The sequence below is a fragment of the Pelodiscus sinensis genome, chromosome 8, assembly GCF_052426305.1.
Source record: "Pelodiscus sinensis isolate ZL-2025 chromosome 8, ASM5242630v1, whole genome shotgun sequence".
NCBI classification, from domain to species: Eukaryota; Metazoa; Chordata; order Testudines; family Trionychidae; genus Pelodiscus; species Pelodiscus sinensis.
This window is the reverse complement of record NC_143059.1, coordinates 53,628,795-53,647,349: the sequence shown is the minus strand read 5'-3', so window position 1 is coordinate 53,647,349 and position 18,555 is coordinate 53,628,795. Positions and strand designations below refer to the sequence as shown.

General features: G+C 41.4%; 1 protein-coding gene across 1 annotated transcript in view; it reads right to left on the bottom strand.

Moving 5' to 3' along the window:
* Positions 1-7,501: 7,501 nt before the first annotated feature.
* The window catches only part of OAT (ornithine aminotransferase), a 34,096-nt gene continuing 23,042 nt past the window's right edge, over positions 7,502-18,555 (bottom strand). Inside the window, exons 5-10 of the mRNA XM_075935304.2 lie at positions 17,674-17,801; positions 15,028-15,150; positions 12,915-13,043; positions 11,363-11,476; positions 10,322-10,466; positions 7,502-8,501 (exon numbers count right to left, since the gene is read on the bottom strand). Of these exons, the coding sequence (XP_075791419.1) occupies positions 8,341-8,501; positions 10,322-10,466; positions 11,363-11,476; positions 12,915-13,043; positions 15,028-15,150; positions 17,674-17,801 (800 nt within the window). The 3' untranslated portion in view covers positions 7,502-8,340. The remainder of the gene's footprint in view (positions 8,502-10,321; positions 10,467-11,362; positions 11,477-12,914; positions 13,044-15,027; positions 15,151-17,673; positions 17,802-18,555) is intronic.

Genomic DNA, 18,555 nt, shown 5'->3' with positions numbered 1-18,555 from the left:
GTGGGCTTTGCTCACCTGCCCCCGTCGAACCTAGTTTAAAGCCCTCCTCACAAGGTTAGCCAGTCTGTGTCCAAACAAGGCCTTCCCGCTCCTGGAAAGGTGAACTCCATCTCTGGTAGCCTCCTGCTTGCTGTGCAGAATAGGGGAGAAGAGGGGCGCTGATGTCAAGGTGCCCCCTCTTGCACCGTCTATTCTATCTCCACAGAGCAGAGTGAGGGGGCACCACAGGACTTGGGAGGGAGTTTGCTGGCTGCCTTTGGGAGTGGTGCTGGGGCAGGGCAAGGATGAGTCTGCCTTTGTCCCACTGCGCCACCACCCAGGAGCCACCTGAGGTAAACAGGGCCCAGTCAGAGCCCACATCCTGAAACCCTACCCCAGTCATGAACTCCCTTCTGCACCCCAAGCCCCTACCATAGCCTCAAGCACCCCTGCATCCAAACAGCCTCCCAAAGCCTGCACCTAGAAACCCTTCCAGCACCCCAACTGCCTGCCCTACGCTCTGCTCAGAGCCCCTCTCACACTCCAAATCCCTTAACCCAAGACCAGATCCTACACCCCAACCTGCTGCCCCTGCCTGATGAAAGTGAGGGAGGGAGGATGGAGTGAGCAGGGATGGGGTCTCAGAGAAAGGGCACAAAGGAGGCGGGGCAAGGGTATTTGTGTTTGAGGTAGATCTCGGCTTGCACTTACATTCAAAAAGTGATCTTGCGCTTAAAAAGGTTGGAGACCACTGATTTAAAGTGTATTATGAGCTGGGCAGGCAGACAGCCCAGCTCAGTTCCAGCTTGAACTGGGTCCGGGAGCTCAGACCCCTTCCCCCCAGACAAGGACTGCTGCTACCCTGCCCTGCTGTCTCTTTAACAAGGCAACAGCACAGGGTGACCGGCCACAGGTCTGTGAGGGGAGCTGGTTTTAAAACTGGCTCCTCTCACAGACCAGATGCTGCCTCTGATAAAGAGGCAGCAGCACAGAGTGGCAGGGGAGTCCTTGGAAGTGGGGCTGGCACGCACTGGCTGCTGTCCCCGCCTCCAGAGACTATAGACTAGTCAACTAACCAATAAGAATTCATGAGATTACTTGACTATTCAATTAACTGATATTTAACATCCCTAGCCTGTCCCACTCTTCTGAACAAAATGTTTATAATTTTGTCCTCTTCATCTCACAAAAAGGTCCCTAGTCCCTGTATTTCTATGTTATTAAAAGGTGTAGCCCTACTTTTCTTCCAAGACTTCCCTAGTTATAACCTTCACGTGTTGACTGTATTTTTTAGAAATAAGGGATGGGAATCCTTTTCACAGCCCCATCCATACAAAGCTTCACTATCTCACCATATACAAGTCACACTGACTGTATAGCACAGAGAGATGCAGTGGTGTTTGTGTGATTTTCCATACGGATCAGGAGCAAGCCCAAAACAGAAGTAAGTTCTGCTAATTCCATACCCATGACTTAGCTTTCAACACACAGTTGAGCTTTTGGCTCCATCTGCTGACTGAAAGTTCCAAGACAGGTAATAAACAGCTACTGCAAAATGAAGTGGAGAAAGCAACTGAGGATTGTTTTTCTACTCAACTGAACTAAAAATCAAAGCCAGTAACTAAGTTGAAATACAAATAAAAGTATTTGTTCCACTTTGGACACTTCTAACATGTTCAAGATGTTGTGCAATTATTTATCTGATTGAGTTAGACATTTTTTAAAGTAGATTGATTTTTTAAGCACTATGTAAAATTATGAAAATAACCAATCTGTATTTCCAGTGCTCATAACAGCCAGGACTAAATGACAATGTCATAATCAATACTCACAAAGCTGCCACCAGAGGGGCAAAAGAGATGGAGACTTGTATCACTTTCCCTCTAGTTGGTCCATTGCTTACACTCTGAGTGTTATATTTTTGCTTTCTGCTATTAACCTTGACCTTTTCCCCACTGTTCTGTATGCTGCATGTGTCATTCTAGAACCTTAATATTACACGTCCTAATTTTTTGCCCTTTGTAGTATAAATTCCATTGATTTCCTGTTAAAAACAAGTTAGTATTCATGTTCAGAATAAGTAGGATTTTAAGGGTCCAGGCACAAATCTGCATACTATGCACAACCAAGACTCCTGCAGAAGTCAGTGGGGGTATGTCTACACTACAAAGTTAATTTGAACTAACAGACGTTAGTTCGAACTAACTTTGATAGGCGCTACACATACAAACTGCTAGTTCGAACTTAATTCGAACTACCGGAGCGCTTAATTCGAACTAGGTAAACCTCATTCTACGAGGACTAATGCCTAGTTCACATTAAGCAGTTCGAATTAAGGGCTGTGTAGCCACTTAATTCGAATTAGTGGGAGGCTAGCCCTCCCCAGCTTTCCCTGGTGGCCACTCTGGGCACCACCAGGGAAACTCGTCTGCCCCCCTCTTGGCCCCGGAGCCCTTAAAGGGGCACGGGCTGGCTACGGTGCCCATGCCAGATGCAAGCCTGCCAGCACCCAGCCAGCAGACCCTGCACCTGGCATGGCACGAACCAGCTACCCGCTGCCACCCAGCCCTCCGCCTCTTCCCGGGACCAGGCTGACAGCTCCCAGGAGCCTACCTGGGTCCGCAAGAGGCGGGCGCCCACCAGGTCTACTGCGGAGATTGTGGACCTCATCCACGACATCCGCAGTAGGCACAGGAAAGTGGCCGTCTAGGGCAGGATAGCTGCCAGCATGGCCACCCAGGATCAGGTTTGCATGAAAATCAAGGTGGTCCAGTGAGACCCCCGACCCTGAGCCCTGAGCTTACAATGGCCGTCCTGGGTCAGACCAAAGGTCCATCTAGCCCAATAGCCTGTCTGCCGACAGCGGCCAACACTAAGTACTCTGGAGGGGATGGACCGAAACAATGACCAAGTCACTTGTCTCGTGCCATCCATCTCCAGCCTTCCACAAACAGAGGGCAGGGACACCATTTCTACCCCCTGGCTAATAGCACTTCATGGACCCAACCTCCATGACTTTATCTCACTTCTCTTTAAATTCTGTTATAGTTCTAGCCTTCACAGCCTCCTGCAGCAAGGAGTTCACAGGTTGACTATTTGCTTTGTGAAGAAGAACTTTCTCTTATTAGTTTGAAGCCTGCTACCCATTCATTTCATTTGGGCTATGTCTAGACTGCAAGCCGCTTTTTCGTAAGAGAGCACCCAGGCAGTCTGGATGCTCTCTTTCAAAAAACCCCTGTTTGCATTCTAGAACGCCTTTTTTCCAAAGAGCACTTTCGAAAAAAGGCGTTCTTCCTCGTGAAATTAGGTTTACTGCCGTCGAAAGAAAAGCCGCGTTCTTTCAATTTAATTTCGAAAGAACGCGGCTACAGTCTAGACTACTTTTTTCGAAAAAACCCCTGAGTCTGGACACAGCCTTGGTGTCCTCCAGGCCTTCTATTATGCGAACTAATGAAGAACTTTTCTTTATGCACCCTTTCCACACCACTCATGCTTTTATAGACCTCTATCGTATCCCCCCTAGGTCTCCTCTTTTCTAAGCTGAAAAGTCCCAGTCTCTTTAGCCTCTCTTCATATGGGACCTGTTCTAAACCCTTGATCATTTTAGTTGCCCCCCCCACCCTCTCTCTTCCCCTCTCCCACCTCCTTTTCCCAGTCTCCCCGAGTTTTGTTCACTAAAGAGAGTTTCTATTTTTGAACACACATGTCCTTTATTTTGTACATCAGGAAGGGGGGCTAGGGACGGGTAAGTGGAAGGAGGTGAGGGAGGAATGGGGTACGAGCCCCTGATGGGGAGGACTGGGATGGCTCTGCGGGCTCCTCGGGGTGGAAGCTCTCCTGCAGCCCCCCGACTGACCCCCCTCCCTGGATGGCAGCCTGCGGCAAGTGCAGTTGGGCTGATGGCCTAGTGCTGTGATGTGCTGAGCGTGGGCACTCAGGGCACTCCAAGCCAGGACTGCTTTGCTGTCCCTCATCGAGTTAGACAAGCAAGCAGGGAACCCCTGAGAACTGTCTGTCCGGGGTGGGGGTTGGGTCCCTTTAAGCAGAGCCCTCGGCTAGCCTGAGACATTTCTGAGTCCTAACCTGATGCCCTGCCACCACTGCTTCCGGCCATCCTTAACCCTGGTTCAGGGTCCACTCAATGTGGACATGCTAGTTCGAATTAGCAAAATGCTAATTCGAACTAGTTTTAAGGTCTAGATGCACTAGTTCGAATTAGCTTAGTTCGAATTCACTAATTCGAATTAAGTTAGTTCGAATTAGTGCTGTAGTGTAGACATACCCTAGATGTTTTCTGTGTGCAAAGGACAGTGGTTTGGCTTGTTGTTGCCTACACAACATCTTCCTTCACATTTGCACAGCACTGGGCATGCAGTCAGCACTCAAAGAATATATTCAGCTTTTTTTAAAAATTCACGTACCATACATGATGTCGTGGAACCCCCAGCATCAATGGAGCCAGGCAAAGGCTAGGGAGCCCAAGCCCTAGCCAAGAAACCCCCACATCAGCAGGGCCGCATGGTCAGGGAGTTCCAGCCTCAGCTGGGGAACCTCTGGCTGCAGCTGGGCTGCCCCACCCAGGAACTCAGAAGCAGTGGCTGGGATGACCAGGCAGTCAGGCAGCCTCTGCCGGGGATCCTCCAGCTGAATTGCGGCTGGTGGAGGCAGCAATCTGGAATCCCCAGCAGCAGTAGGGCAGCCCTAGCAGCGGAGTGGGCGGGCGGCCCTGGCTGGAGAACTTCCTAGTGGCAGCAGGGCCAGCGATGACTGGGTGGCCCCAGCCAGCAACCCTGGAGAGCACCCTGCGGCAGCAGGACTGGCAAAGTCCAAGTGGTCCCCGCAGGGAACCCTGGGAGATCCTGGGTCAGTGGGTGGGGAGCAGGGTGAGGCAGCCAGCAGGAGAGCACTGATCTTCCCTGGTCCAGCAAACTCCCTGATTCGGGACAGCTCAGGTCCTGAGGGTGCCAGACCAAGGAGGACCAGCCTGTACTGCACAATAAAATGTGCATCTCTACACCATGCTGTCAAACATTTATATGCAGAAAACAAAACTCAGAATTTGGCATCTATAACAGAATTTTGAAAATACTCTGTGCGGGTCCCTTCACATCAATCTAAATTACTTGATACAATTAATTTTTATGATATTACCCATCCTGTTGTGACGATATACACATGGCCTCTTGCTCCCCTCTGCTCCCAACGGCAGGGAGGCTCAGGCTGTAAATACTCTTCCCCCCCCGCTGCTCCTGGGGGTTGGGCAGTACATCCTCTTCCCTCCCTGCTGCTCCAGGGATGATGGGGCACGTGTGCACACATTCCTCCCCTCCCCCTGGTAGGAGGACTCATGGCCAGCCTTCCCTCCTCATAGTGGGGACAGGGCCTCAGTGGAGGGGGTGGAGCTGGGGGCCTGCCTTCCCCTAGAAACTTCTCAAGTCTTCTCAAATGTTCTCTGTGACAGATGGCGTGATGGACACCTCTCCTTTTATAAGAGTATAGTTTTCCATCAGGCCAACAGAAGACAACATTAAGAGGATTCCAGCTACACATAGTCATTTCTGGCTAATATGGGGGAGAAAACACTCTAGTGAATAATTGTGCCTTGCTAGGGGGATAAATTGATTCATTTTATTTATTTATTTTTACATCTTCTATACTTAAAATGTTAGGATGTGATAAGAAAAACTCAAAATACCCATGTGTTTTACTTTGAGAGCTCTTACGCGTAATTTTCTTTGCACTTTTTAAATGACTTTATTTGTAAAACAGTGGTGATCTAAATGTGGCTAAATTGGTCTCTGCTGTAGAGTGGACTATGGCATAAGTTAAGTATGCTTGTGGAATATGTCAAGTGAGCATAAATGCTAAGACACTGAATTGATGGAAGCAAGGAAGAGGTAAAGAAACTTGTCAGTTGTATATTTTTCCTCTATAAGAACCATCTTGAAGAACATTTCTACCACACCTAAGATTCCAGAAAATGAAACAGGAGGATTTTTTTGTTTGTTCTCTTTAAAAAAAACCCCACAAGAATATCCATTATATTAGCACCTGTGAATATTATAAAGATTGTAACAGCATATGGCTGCTATCACTCAAAACTAGGGACACTACAGTTATGACTATTAAAGGAGGAACAATAGAAGCAGAGAGAGAACAACTTCACCAAGGAAAAAAAAAAATCAGACTACCCCTCCCCCAACAAAACCATGGGAGTCAAACTGTATTATGACTTTGTTCCCCTAAGCAACAGAGGAGTGGGGAGGAGAATGAACTTTGATGTTTTCTAGTGTCACTCTAGCTGTTACTACCATCTTGCTGCAGCTCCCTCCCCAGTCTTTTATTGATGTATGGGATGTATCCTCTGCATGGGAGGCTCTCCAACCTCTTGACCAGCTTCTCTTTTAAATAAAAGGAAACAAGATGGGTTAGTTTACTTTCCTTGTTCCCAAACTTGTGTGGCGGTCCTGTCAAAACCATTTATAGCACAAGCTTAGTAACTTAAATATAGCACAGACTGTCTTTTATTAAGGCTTTCAGATCTGCTATTATTCCTAAGTGAATAAATGCATGGTGAAGTCAAACTTTTGTGCTAGACTCTAGGATCAAACTTGCAATACAATGCTTAGTTTTCATAAAATAACATCTGACTGACACACAACTCACTATAAAACATTGATTTATAGGAACGTTAGGTCCTGCTTCTCCTAGACTCTCCATTGTGCCACATGGCTCCATTTATTGGGCAGACTAAGAGGTGAACTATGATTTACTTTTTGAAGGGACTGTCAGTCATGGATTATACATGGCTTTGCTTATATTACTAGGCAATCCTGCACCCCTAAGTGCTATTGACATCTATAAGTGCTATTGACCACACCTTCCAGCATTTTGTCCCTTATCTCCAAACCCAACAATCACCATTATGTATCTTTCTATCAGATATATATTCACCTTATAAGGAAGACTTCATCATCATTCTTACTCATTCACAGCTGACTGATAGTCATCCTAACCCTTTATCCTTAATAATGTACATTGTGAGCCAGAATAAGGTTCTTTAGTCCTGATCACTTCCATAAATAACCAAAATCTTAATGTTGCCTTTGCAAGATCCATGTACAACATTTTTATATGCTTTGTTACTACTTAGTTGTCTTGGTTTATACATTTTTGACTACAGATAGTAGGAAATCTGTCCTGGGCAAACTGAGAAAGGAATTTTTCAAAGAGTGAAGAGCATGGCATTGACTATCACTGGCCTACCTCACCAGAAACTGTATTACAAGGTCCAAGAAGGGAGACTTATTAATCAGCACCATGAAAGCTTAGCAGTGATCATCGCTTGTGCATGTTTAATAGTATGTCCATCAATTTCCAAAAGGCATGAAGGATTTAGAAGCACCAGTTCTGAAGGAAAGTATATCAGAAACCTCCATTGTTCAAGTGGCTATAAACAGATGGAATATATGAATGAATCACTTGGACATAGCTACTAATAAAAGCTCTTGTAAGGTTCAAGTTAGGCTAATCTTTTTTAATGCATTGATAGTTTTAACTGAACATGAACATTTCTTAATACAAGATGTATTTTAATGTAAATAAACATCAAATTATAGAAGGATAACAGTTTTAGAATGGCAAACCAAGATCTGTACACACTGATTGGTGTCTCAATCTCAATACTGATCACATTCTTGAAAACTGTCTATGATCGTCATACATTCAAGAGATTTTTACATACAAAGTATAAGCTAATCCTTGACATATTTAGCAGCAGAACATCCAGTTTATCAAACCTTTATGGTTAGAGGTCTTTTTATAATTGCAAAAAAGGAATAGAAAAATTTTACCATTCTTGATGCTTTCATGATGGGAGCCAGATTTCTTGAAATGACAATCATTAGTGTTCACAGCAAGAGATTCACTCTGATATGTACAACACCAAGTGAGATAAAATGCCAAATACAAAACTGCGTGCAGTTATATAAAAGAGTAATGTTTACTATTAAAATGTGCGTAAGTTACACATTAAACTTTGGCTGAGACCTTCAGTTTAACAGATGTCTACATATAAGCTCTTGTCAAGAAGTTTAACTTAAAGCAGACAGTACGTAATTGGTTGAATGTAGCCTCACCTCTTCACTTCCGAATAGTCACAAGAGATTAGAAAATTCAGAGTCATGATTTACCGTCTTCTGATCCATTATAATTTAAACACCTAAACATAACTAAGTTTAGAAGCGCAAGTCCTCTAAAACATACAGGAGTGGATACTGTTTGCTTTGAGGGTAGGGTGTTCATAGCACATGGTTCAAATGCATCGGCTAGTTGACCCAAGTGATGTGTTACAAGATGGCTTTAGAAAGACAGAATAGTTTTATGAATGATATCAATGCACTCTCTGATTTCATCCTCCTTGATCACAAGAGGGGGTGCCAGCCTGATGATGTCACCATGCGTGGGTTTAGCGAGAAGTCCATTATCACGAAGCCGCAGACACACTTTCCAGGCATCATAGTCTAAAGTTAAAAAAAAAAAAAAAATAGCTACAATATATTAAGTGTCACCATGTTTTTCTGCAGTGTGTGGTACCAAACCATAGCCTCTTTGCTGTCTGTCAGAAATTAGATTACATATACAGTGTTCTTTATCTTAAACAGAGTGCCCACTTATGAACTGCTCCTGAGGTAAATGTTAGCAATGCATATAAGGGACAGTACCATATCCATATTTCGTCTTTAGCACAGATTTTCTGGTATTTGCTGCTGAGAACTTGACACAGAAATCAGAACTATATTTATTCTGAACTATATTGGCTAGATATAAAACAGAGCATCCAAAAGTTCTGTCCTCCACAAAACACATATACCTTACTCTGATGAGAGTAAACCTTTGACTTCTTCCCAATCTCTGTAATTTTTAAGTGCCCAGATACTAAATTCTAAATATAAATCAAGTGGAGAATGTGAGAGGAGGAAGGTTGAGTGGAGTTTACAAATAAGGTGCACACAATATACCTAAATCAGTGCATAATATCTTAAAACTGACAAGATGATAACAGCATTTCTCATCAGCAGTACTTTGCCACAGAAAGCTACAGGACCAGAACCATCAGAACAAATAAATAAGACTATATGACAGAACTACTCTGTATTCTGCAATGTCTTTTAAGCTGCTTTCAAGTGCAATTCAAGGTGTTAATCCCTGGGGACTGATTTTTTTAGTGGTCATTTCTTTCCCTCCCACTATCTTGTTCTACTCATTTGTGATGCTTTATGCTAGCTAGTAGAAAGTTTAGACTTGAGATTAGACGAAGGTTTCTAACCATTAGAGGAGTGAGGTTCTGGAACGGCCTTCCAAGGGAAGTAGTGGGGGCAAAAGATCTATCTGGTTTCAAGATTAAACTAGATGGGTTTATGAAGGGGATGGTTTGATGAGATAACATTATTCTGGTAACTAATTGACCATTCGTTATAAGTGGTAAATAGGTCAATGGAGGGATGATAGGAGTTACTATAGAGAACTTTCTGGGTGTCTGGCTGGTGAGTCTTGCCCACATGCTCAGGGTTTAGCTGATCGCCATATTTGGGGTCAGGAAGGAATTTTCCTCCAGGGTAGATTAGAAGAGGCCCTGGAGGTTTTTCGCCTTCCTCTGTAGCATGGGGTACAGATCACAGCTGGAGGATTCTCTGCATCTTGGGGTCTTCAAAGTATTTGAAGGCTTCAATATCTGAGATATAGGTGAGAGGATTATTCTAGGAGGGGGTGGGTGAGATTCTGTGGCCTGCACTGTGCAGGGGGTCAGACTAGATGATCATAATGGTCCCTTCTGACCTTAAAGTCTATGAGTCTATGTCTTTATTCCAGGACTGACAATTTGAGGGTACAGCAGCAATGCATGCCAATAGAGTATCTTCAACTCTAGAAGCTATTCCCTCTCCGCGTGGTTGGGATGGACATTCTGGGCACAATGCAAAAGACATCTCTATCTGTTCTACCCAATTTTGTCTGGGGAGGGTGTTTATTGACAGTGATAAAAATGTGTGAAGTCTGTTGCCAGCATTGGTTTGATAGGTTAGCATCTGTCATATGTGGGAATTTACAACAGTAGATGTGACTTGAACTAACCAATTTTTTATGCTTGAAATTACACACACTAGAAAGGAAAAGTATGTCTTGTAAAACATTCATTTGGGTGTACACACTTCCTCTAGAGAGTAAGATGAGTTAGCCAGGTTTTGAAATTCAAGGTGCTGTCATTAACTCATCCCACCGTTCCCATAGTATCTGCAAGTCAAGTTAAAACACCAAAGGCTTTGCAACTGGTTAGTTTTCTTACCTTTAGTTTCACGGATAACAATAGCATTTAGTAACCCTTTGCCTCTTACACAGGTTACAATATCTGATGGAGTCTTCATGAGTTCACGTCTTAAGAGATTGCCCATGGCTTCTGCATTTTCATTCAAGGCTTCTTCTTCAATCACCTAAAAAGAAATAGAAGCTGAAGATAATTGAAGGGCTTTTTGGTTGTTTCAGTCTCTCTGCTAATATGCAATACACCATACTGGCATGTATAAACATGAAATATAGCACCCAGTACAGCACTTAGTGTTGGGGTACCAAAAAAACATGTCTACAAGAAAAGTCATGGTGGAGGCTGATCATACAAGCTGACTATTATACATTTGAGGTCTAAACTCTGCCTTCTTTTGCTGGTTATTTTCATTTTTTTAAACTACATAGAAGCAGATGGTCACTCTTCGAAGACAATACTTTAGAAAAAGTTTCATGAGTTTGTGGGTAACTTCCATTAAATAATAATTAAAACATGGATTCCTTGACATGATATTGTAACAGAATCTGTTTTGAACTGAGACAACAGATATCTGATTAAACCAACTATAATCATAGTATGTAGAAGGATGTTAGTCTATCATAAAATAAGAAAAAAATATTTTTGTATCAAAAATGGCATAGCATAAGAGTATGTTGTTTTAATTCCATATAATGTCACTGAAATATTTGATCTTCCACTAGACAAAGCTCATACATAAAATGTTAATCATCCTCAATTTTTTTATATTGGAATATTTAAGAATTTTAAAGCAGTAAAATTAAGAGAGTAGAGGATAAATTTCTAGCAATTATTTCAGCAGGTGTTTTGCAACAGTCAATATATACAAATTATTGCAAGCTATCATAATTTTCCCATTACTATCAAAATCTAGAATTTAAATGGAGAGCATTACTAGACATTCAATTTATTTAGTAAACTTTAAAATCATTATTCTCTATTGTTCATACACATCATCTTTTGCTAAAGTGTACCATTTAAACTAAAGCGATTTTCTCCTCTATCAAATTTAACGTCTCTACATACCTCAAGTGCTGCCATAGCCACTCGACAAGCTAATGGATTTCCTCCATATGTAGATCCATGTTCACCTGGCTTAATGGTCAGCATAATTTCATCATCACACAGTACCGCTGATACCTAAAAATTAGGAATGTCCACCAAGTTATTTGCATATATGTAAATGATCAAAATAATTTTAATCTTCGGTACCTAGAAATTGGTAGTTTTCAGTACGCATAGTATGTAACAAACCTCCACGTCCCTGTATAGATTTCACATCCACAAATCTGTGCACAGAAGAGGCTGTTTAGCAGTCACATGGCACAATATAACTAAGATTGGAAGGGTTAGATTTATATCAGTAAATATTAGTAAGCTTTAATTTCACTGTGCATACACACACTGATGAAACAATATTTTCAGCAATACTTGAAATACCCAGATAGGTAAAGAAAGAAAACCTCAGATTAAGAACTCAGTTTGCTTTAAGGAAATTTACTTGTTTATTTTGACATGATGTTGGTAATTTGAGTTTTAATAGTTATAACACTTTAATTTTATGAATCAATGTCTGTCATTAAAATAATTGTCTAATCCCCCATTGTCTGTTCCCCCTATAATTTCCTGCAACTGTGTAAATTTAAAAATAAAAAGATAAAAACTGAAAAAACTTAAAAACATTGAAATTATTTTAAAAAAATCAAATTCTGCTAAGCTAAGTCTAAATATAACCTACTTAAACACACAGATTCTGTATAACATCTTAGCAGATATGAGAGGCCTTTTGCATTATTTAGCACTGGGGGGATTTTAATATTAAGTATTGTGATTAATAACATTCACAAAGCTCCTGTCAACAATAATGCTCAATTACTAGTTGTCGCTTTCGTACTCAGGAATTTCATCACATTAGAACCATTTAAGCCAGTTCACATGAGCATTCTAGACAACTGAAGCAAGATGAAGACTAATGCTCACTCATAAACCAATCTTTAACACAAGCCATTTTATTGTGTGAGAGAGAATTGTCTTCAGCTTTCCATGTTCATCAGCTCAGCACAGGGGCAGCAATGAAATAGAATGATCGGTAGGTACTCTGACATACCAAGGACTCCTGCCCTTAACATTTGATAGTTACAGTTGTTCCTGCTTGTTAGGATATTGTTCAGTGAGACACAAGTGACATACTGCAGTATTTTGAATGCCAGAACACAATATCTTAGATCATCATAAGACCTAAGATAGTTCAGACCGTTTATATTAATTTGGAAGTCAACACTCCTAAGAACAAGTTTCAGAGATTGACTTGGGAGATAACAATAGTGCTTATTATACTAACAGTTAGACTAGCAACTAACAAATTTGTTTATTTCATTAATTTCACCTGTATTTCTAGCAACTTACTAAGGGTATGTGGTTGAAAGTGCCTCATAATTCTGGAAGTTGTTATTCCTATTTGTACATCGCCCTTCCCAAGAATCTCACACATCAGACCAATTTTACATTCAATGTGTCACATTACAGTCACTCCAATATCAATGGTTAATTTAAACTTAAACAATATTTTGCTACTTACAGGATATAAGCCACCAGAAAGGGCCTTTCCAAGCAGCACCAAGTCAGGTCTCACATTTTCATGGTCAACAGCCAGCATTTTTCCAGTTCTAGCTAAGCCAGTCTGTATTTCATCAGCAATAAACAGAACCTTTAAAAAATTTAATGAGTGACAGTTAACTCAGATACTGAATTAAGATTTAGACATACTGATCTTTCAGAAAGTTAACAAAAAACACAGTGTTCCTTAATACATGAAATACCTTCCAGTACCACTTTTTTCCCCTCCCCAAACTCCTGAAAACCTATTGTTTTCATGATCTACTGATGGTAGTAAGTGGTAGATGGTAGTAAGTGTTCCGCATATCATATAGTCATTTTAACATTATGACTTCTTTGGGGACAGACAAGAATTCTATTCTATTTTTCGCACATTCCACATTATTATAACATTGCATACATCTGAAGTTCTATACAAAAAAGTTTGACAAAGGGTCATATTTTCAAAAGCCCTCATCATTGGCCTAATTCTACTCTCACCGAAATAAATTCAGTGACTACAATGGAAGCAGAAGCAGACTAATGCTGAGCACTTTTTACAGCCCTCAGTAGCTAAGTCTATTGGTCTTGTAAAAAAATAGACTAAATACACTACAATCTTAGGTTGCATCTTAGAATAAAGTAAGCTATAGTCACACTGACAAATGGCAAAGGCCCATTTTTAGACATAATTTCAGTAGCACAGTAGTAAATGAGTTAACTTTACTAATTACAGTTCCAGCATGAACAGGATGCTACTGCTTCTCCAGTATTAGAAAAAGGCTCACCTACAGTGCTTGAATCATGAGAATAAGAATGCCATATACAAAAAGTTTTTAAAAACAAGCAGCTCCAACAATTGAATAAAAGTAGTAATAAGTGAAAAGAAGTAAGTTGCTTAAAAGAAGTGGCCCAGGCATGGGGGAGGAAGAGGGTAGTATTCTATGTAATGTCTTGTTTGAAAATAAGTTCTTTGGTGAATATGAAGGGAACATATGCTCCTTAGGAAGGGGAAGAAGATGACAGCCTAAGAAGAGAGAAGCACTGTCTGGAGGAAATAATTGTATACTGTGTATGAAAGTCTAATTACTGGCATTATATTTGTTCTTGCTTTAAAATAGAGAGATTATGAAGCAGATACTCCATTCTGAAGAAGCTGCACTGTCTGGATTTCAGTACAAAATAGCTGAATAGGGGTAACAAAATAACCACTGTCAGAGAGAAGACACTAACAGAGGCATGTGAAATATAATATTAATTAAGTGCTTTACAGGGGCCTAACATAGTACTAACTAAGCACTATTTTTTTTAACCACACTCCTCTGGAGGAAACCAGAATTTCATGAGCATCCTGATTACAAATAATCTTGTCTGGAAGGCAGGATTTTACAATGGCAGCAGTTGTCTCACTGACGGGATAAAGAGAGAACTCCACTAATTTGAGAGTGCATCTACTTACACCAGTGATTAGCCTATTCTATTACATTTATAGTCATGAGTAGCTTGCACTAGTGCCAGTGTACTTGTCAGCTGCATTATTTGAAACCTGTCCACTGCATAGAGAATTAGGAGGTTTGTCTGTGGCACCAAGAGACTGAACACAGCTTCTGGCTAGCTACTATTATTCTCCAAGTATGTTTGTCTAAGCACAGAATTAATTACAGAAAAGACAAACTAAAATGTTTTACACTTCCATTTAATCTTGAACTACTGTTAATACCATGACACACTAGATTTCACCCAGACACATCATGTTAGAGGTAGCCCATACGTGTAATTCCCATCACTGTGAAATGTAGGAAGTTAATAATTAGATAACGTACCATTGAGAAACAAAAGAACTACATATTAACTACTACTGCTGCCCCAAAATACTGTAATGGCTTGTCATGAAGGATCTGAAAAATGCACTGTAGTTAGTCTCCTTATTTATATTGAAAGAAAACAAATGGTTTAATAATACACAAAGGCCTCACCACTGCATTTTTTACTTAAATGTATCAATTATTTGCCAGGGTCTCATGGGCCAAGATTTTGGAGGTACTCAACTTTGGTAGGATGTATTTTCAAGTATGTAACTAAAATGGATTACTCACATCGTGTTTTGTGCAGAGCTCTCGCACTCCTGTTAGATAACCTTCATCAGGGACAACCACACCTGCTTCACCTTGAATTGGTTCAACCATGAAAGCTGCTATATTTGGATCCTGCAGTGCACGCTATGAAGAACATATGCATTTAAAGGAGGAAAAAGCCCATTTACTTTCCATAAAGAGATTTAATAATGGAAATTCAGGGATTCATCTAAGTAACAGAACTTAAATCTAGCTCCAAATTTCTACCTTAGATAAGCATGTTGGATCACATTAACTTATTCACATGAAAGGCTACACTTTAGATTTCAGTCTGCAATACATAAGCATGCATCACCATATACCTTGAAAAGTTAGTCTGTTTGCATGCATAAAACATCAGAAGCCTTAAAAGCAGTTGGACACTCAGACAGGTGGCTTATCAAATCAATTAAATGTATCAACTTCATTAACCCCTTGTGAGAATTCTTGAAGAAAAAAAAGCAATTGAACAAGAGTAGCCCCCGGATCTCCTTACAAGAATTGAGCCATGCAAGTGCAGTTTTCTTATTCCAGAGCAGGGTCTGCAGACATGTCAATGCACATTCAAGCCTTAATAGTCAAGGAAATTTAGGGCACGTCTACACTACAGGGTAAGAATCGAAGTAAGATACACAAAAAAGTTGAAATAGCTTAATTCAGCTTTTGGTGCTGTTTACATAGCAGGAAGTTAAAGGAAAAATACTTCTCTTCCCTTACTCCTTATGAAATGAGGGTTACAGAAGTCAAAGTAAGAAGTCCACCATTCAAAATTATTTTGAAATAATGGCTTGCTGTGTAGACGTGCACTTTGTTATTTCAAAATAGTGTCAGTTATTCTGAAATAACATGGCTGTGTAGATGTACCCTCAGAGACTAAGCATTCGGAGACAGGTTTTGCTACAGCTTTCCCAGTAAGTTTCCCCCCAAAAGAGTAGAGACAAGGTTAAAACTGGCTAGATTTGTCAACATTTAGGAGACATTTTCTTAAGCAAAGAACTAAAAGATTCCCAATATGAGATGCTGGTATATTGGCCACCCAGAAAGAGATAATCAGAGACAGTCTTAGGGGCCACCGACAGAGCCAGTCGTAGGGGCGGGCCGCATTTCGGACCAAACTCCCGAATCCTCCACCCAGGTTTCCCTGGTTACTCCTCAACCCCCACCCTACCCCATTTTTTTCTGCTTGACAAAATTTTGTCTGGTATTTTTTTTTAAACTATCTGGCAACCCTATAGGCAAGTCGGACTGTCACCCAGGGCCACCAATTGGTTAGGACCAGCCCTGATTGATCGGAGTCTCCCATTAATAAGACAACCAATGTATGTTTATTATCAGGCACATAGGTATGGATTTAAGTCACAGGCCACAGCTCAAAGAACCTTGAAAGCCTGAATGAAGTTGACTGACAGCAAATAAATACAGAAACTTCCACCATGAAGGTTGATATCCTGATCCAATTTTGAATAATCTTATCCTCAAAAGCAACTAAAAATACGGTGAAACCTTTGTTCCTGTAAGAATAAATTGTGTAGAGTCTCAAACCAGTTCTTAAAAAAAACCCACATCTCTATCACACAATCTCCACCTTCTCTACAAGTCATTAGCATATCTGTTGGCACAGAGAGCAAACTAACTTCTCTCCCCGTTAAGTGTTGTCTCTAGAGATCATCATGGCTTAAGTATATGAGAAAGGGAGATGGCAGAGTTTGCACCCCCACGGAGCTTTACTTGTGCTATGGCAACGTGGAAGCTTTCAGTCTCTAAGATTACTAATCCAACACCCTTTTAGCACTGAAATGCACTTATTTATTTGGGGTAACAATCACAGTTTAAGTTTTGAGGTTACATGAGCTTTCAAGCTAAGCAAAGCCAAGCCCAGTCAGTAGCTTGATGATAAACCTCCCAAGAAAACCGAGGCTGTTGCAAGAAGTGGTACTGGCACTTCAGTGAAGTAAAGAACCAGCCCAGAATAGTTTTAGGGGACATTGGCTATTGCAGGTAGCAGAATTATCCCATTGGGTTCTAAAATAAAAACTTGCAAAAAACTCTAACAAGTACAGGCAATCCCTGGGTTACGCGGATCTGACTTATGTCGGATCCGTACTTACGAACGGGACTTTTCTCGCCCCGGAGGACGCGGGCGGCAGGACCACCCAGACGCGCCGCGGTCCCGCCGCCCGCGTCCTCCGGGGCGAGAAAAGCTGCTCCGCGTCTCCCTGGTCTGCTGGGGGGGATCCCCCCAGCAGACCAGGGAGACGCGGAGCAAAGCCGCAGAGGACCCGGGCGGGGGGACCGCGGCACGTCTCGGTCCCGCCGCTCGTGTCTCCCTGGTCTACTGGGGGGGGGGGGGCGCAGCTAGTGCACCCCCCCCCCCCAGCAGACTAGGCTTTTCTCGGGACGTCTGTGGTAGAGCAGCTGGGGCGCTGCTGGTTTGTTAAGGACAAACCTACAGTCCCTATCTTGTACGTAACCGGGGACTGCCTGTACAGAGAACTATATTTTGCAGTCAAACATTTTTTCCAATAATAAGCCATGTTCACTTTCTTTGCATTAATTTAATTTGCATTAATTAATTTACTGTACCTACAAGGAGAAATTAAGAAAACAGAGGAAAATATTGTGAAATACCTCAAGAGCTGGAAGATCGTTGTATGGAATTACTTCAAAGCCTGGCATAAATGGTCCAAACCCATCATAACTAGTTGGATCTGTAGAGCTAGAGACTGCAGCCATTGTTCTACCCCAGAAGTTTCCAGCTAGAAAGAAGGGGAGGGAAAACAGATATTGAACACTTAAAAAGGCATTCAACTGTAGCACTTAGCTGACAGAACTATTAAATTTTCAACTATGAAATTATTAGAATTGTGTAAAGTACATCCGTCAGCATTGGTGATCAGACAGCAACCAGAATGTAAGCTGTTTGATTTTTATTTTTTAAATGAGTTATTTATCAGCTGAGTCACTCTGCTAATTTATGCGTTAAACACACAAAGCCTATTTTTCTCCCCATTGCTATATGAGGCACAAGAAAACAAACAAAAAAACCCAGGCCACATCACCCACCAAAATCACATAAGGAAACAGACTATTCAGGAGAAAATTGTGCCATAACACAAGTACTGGCAAGTAAACAAAATCTGGAAAAGGTTAAAAGATGGTTAATAATCTGAGCTATTACAAATAACTAGCAAATATAAACTGGTTGTCCTTCTGAATATTTTAAGTGGATGGTAGCCTTTAACATGGAAGCATGGTAAGAGACAGGAGTTAAACAGACCACACTGACAATAAACAGAAGTGAAATACTAGTAGTGTCTCTGCCCACATTAAGAGGAACACAGGACAAATTAATTAGTGAAGTGTCAGATTTTTTAAAATAAATGTTAATATTTAAAGGTGTTCAGCAACACAGGTAAAGAATGAAGTTATAAGGTCAAGTTCTTCAGTCTACAGTCTTGTTGTGGCAGGAAAGATCAAGTAAATAATAATCCATTTTTATAAAAATCAGAT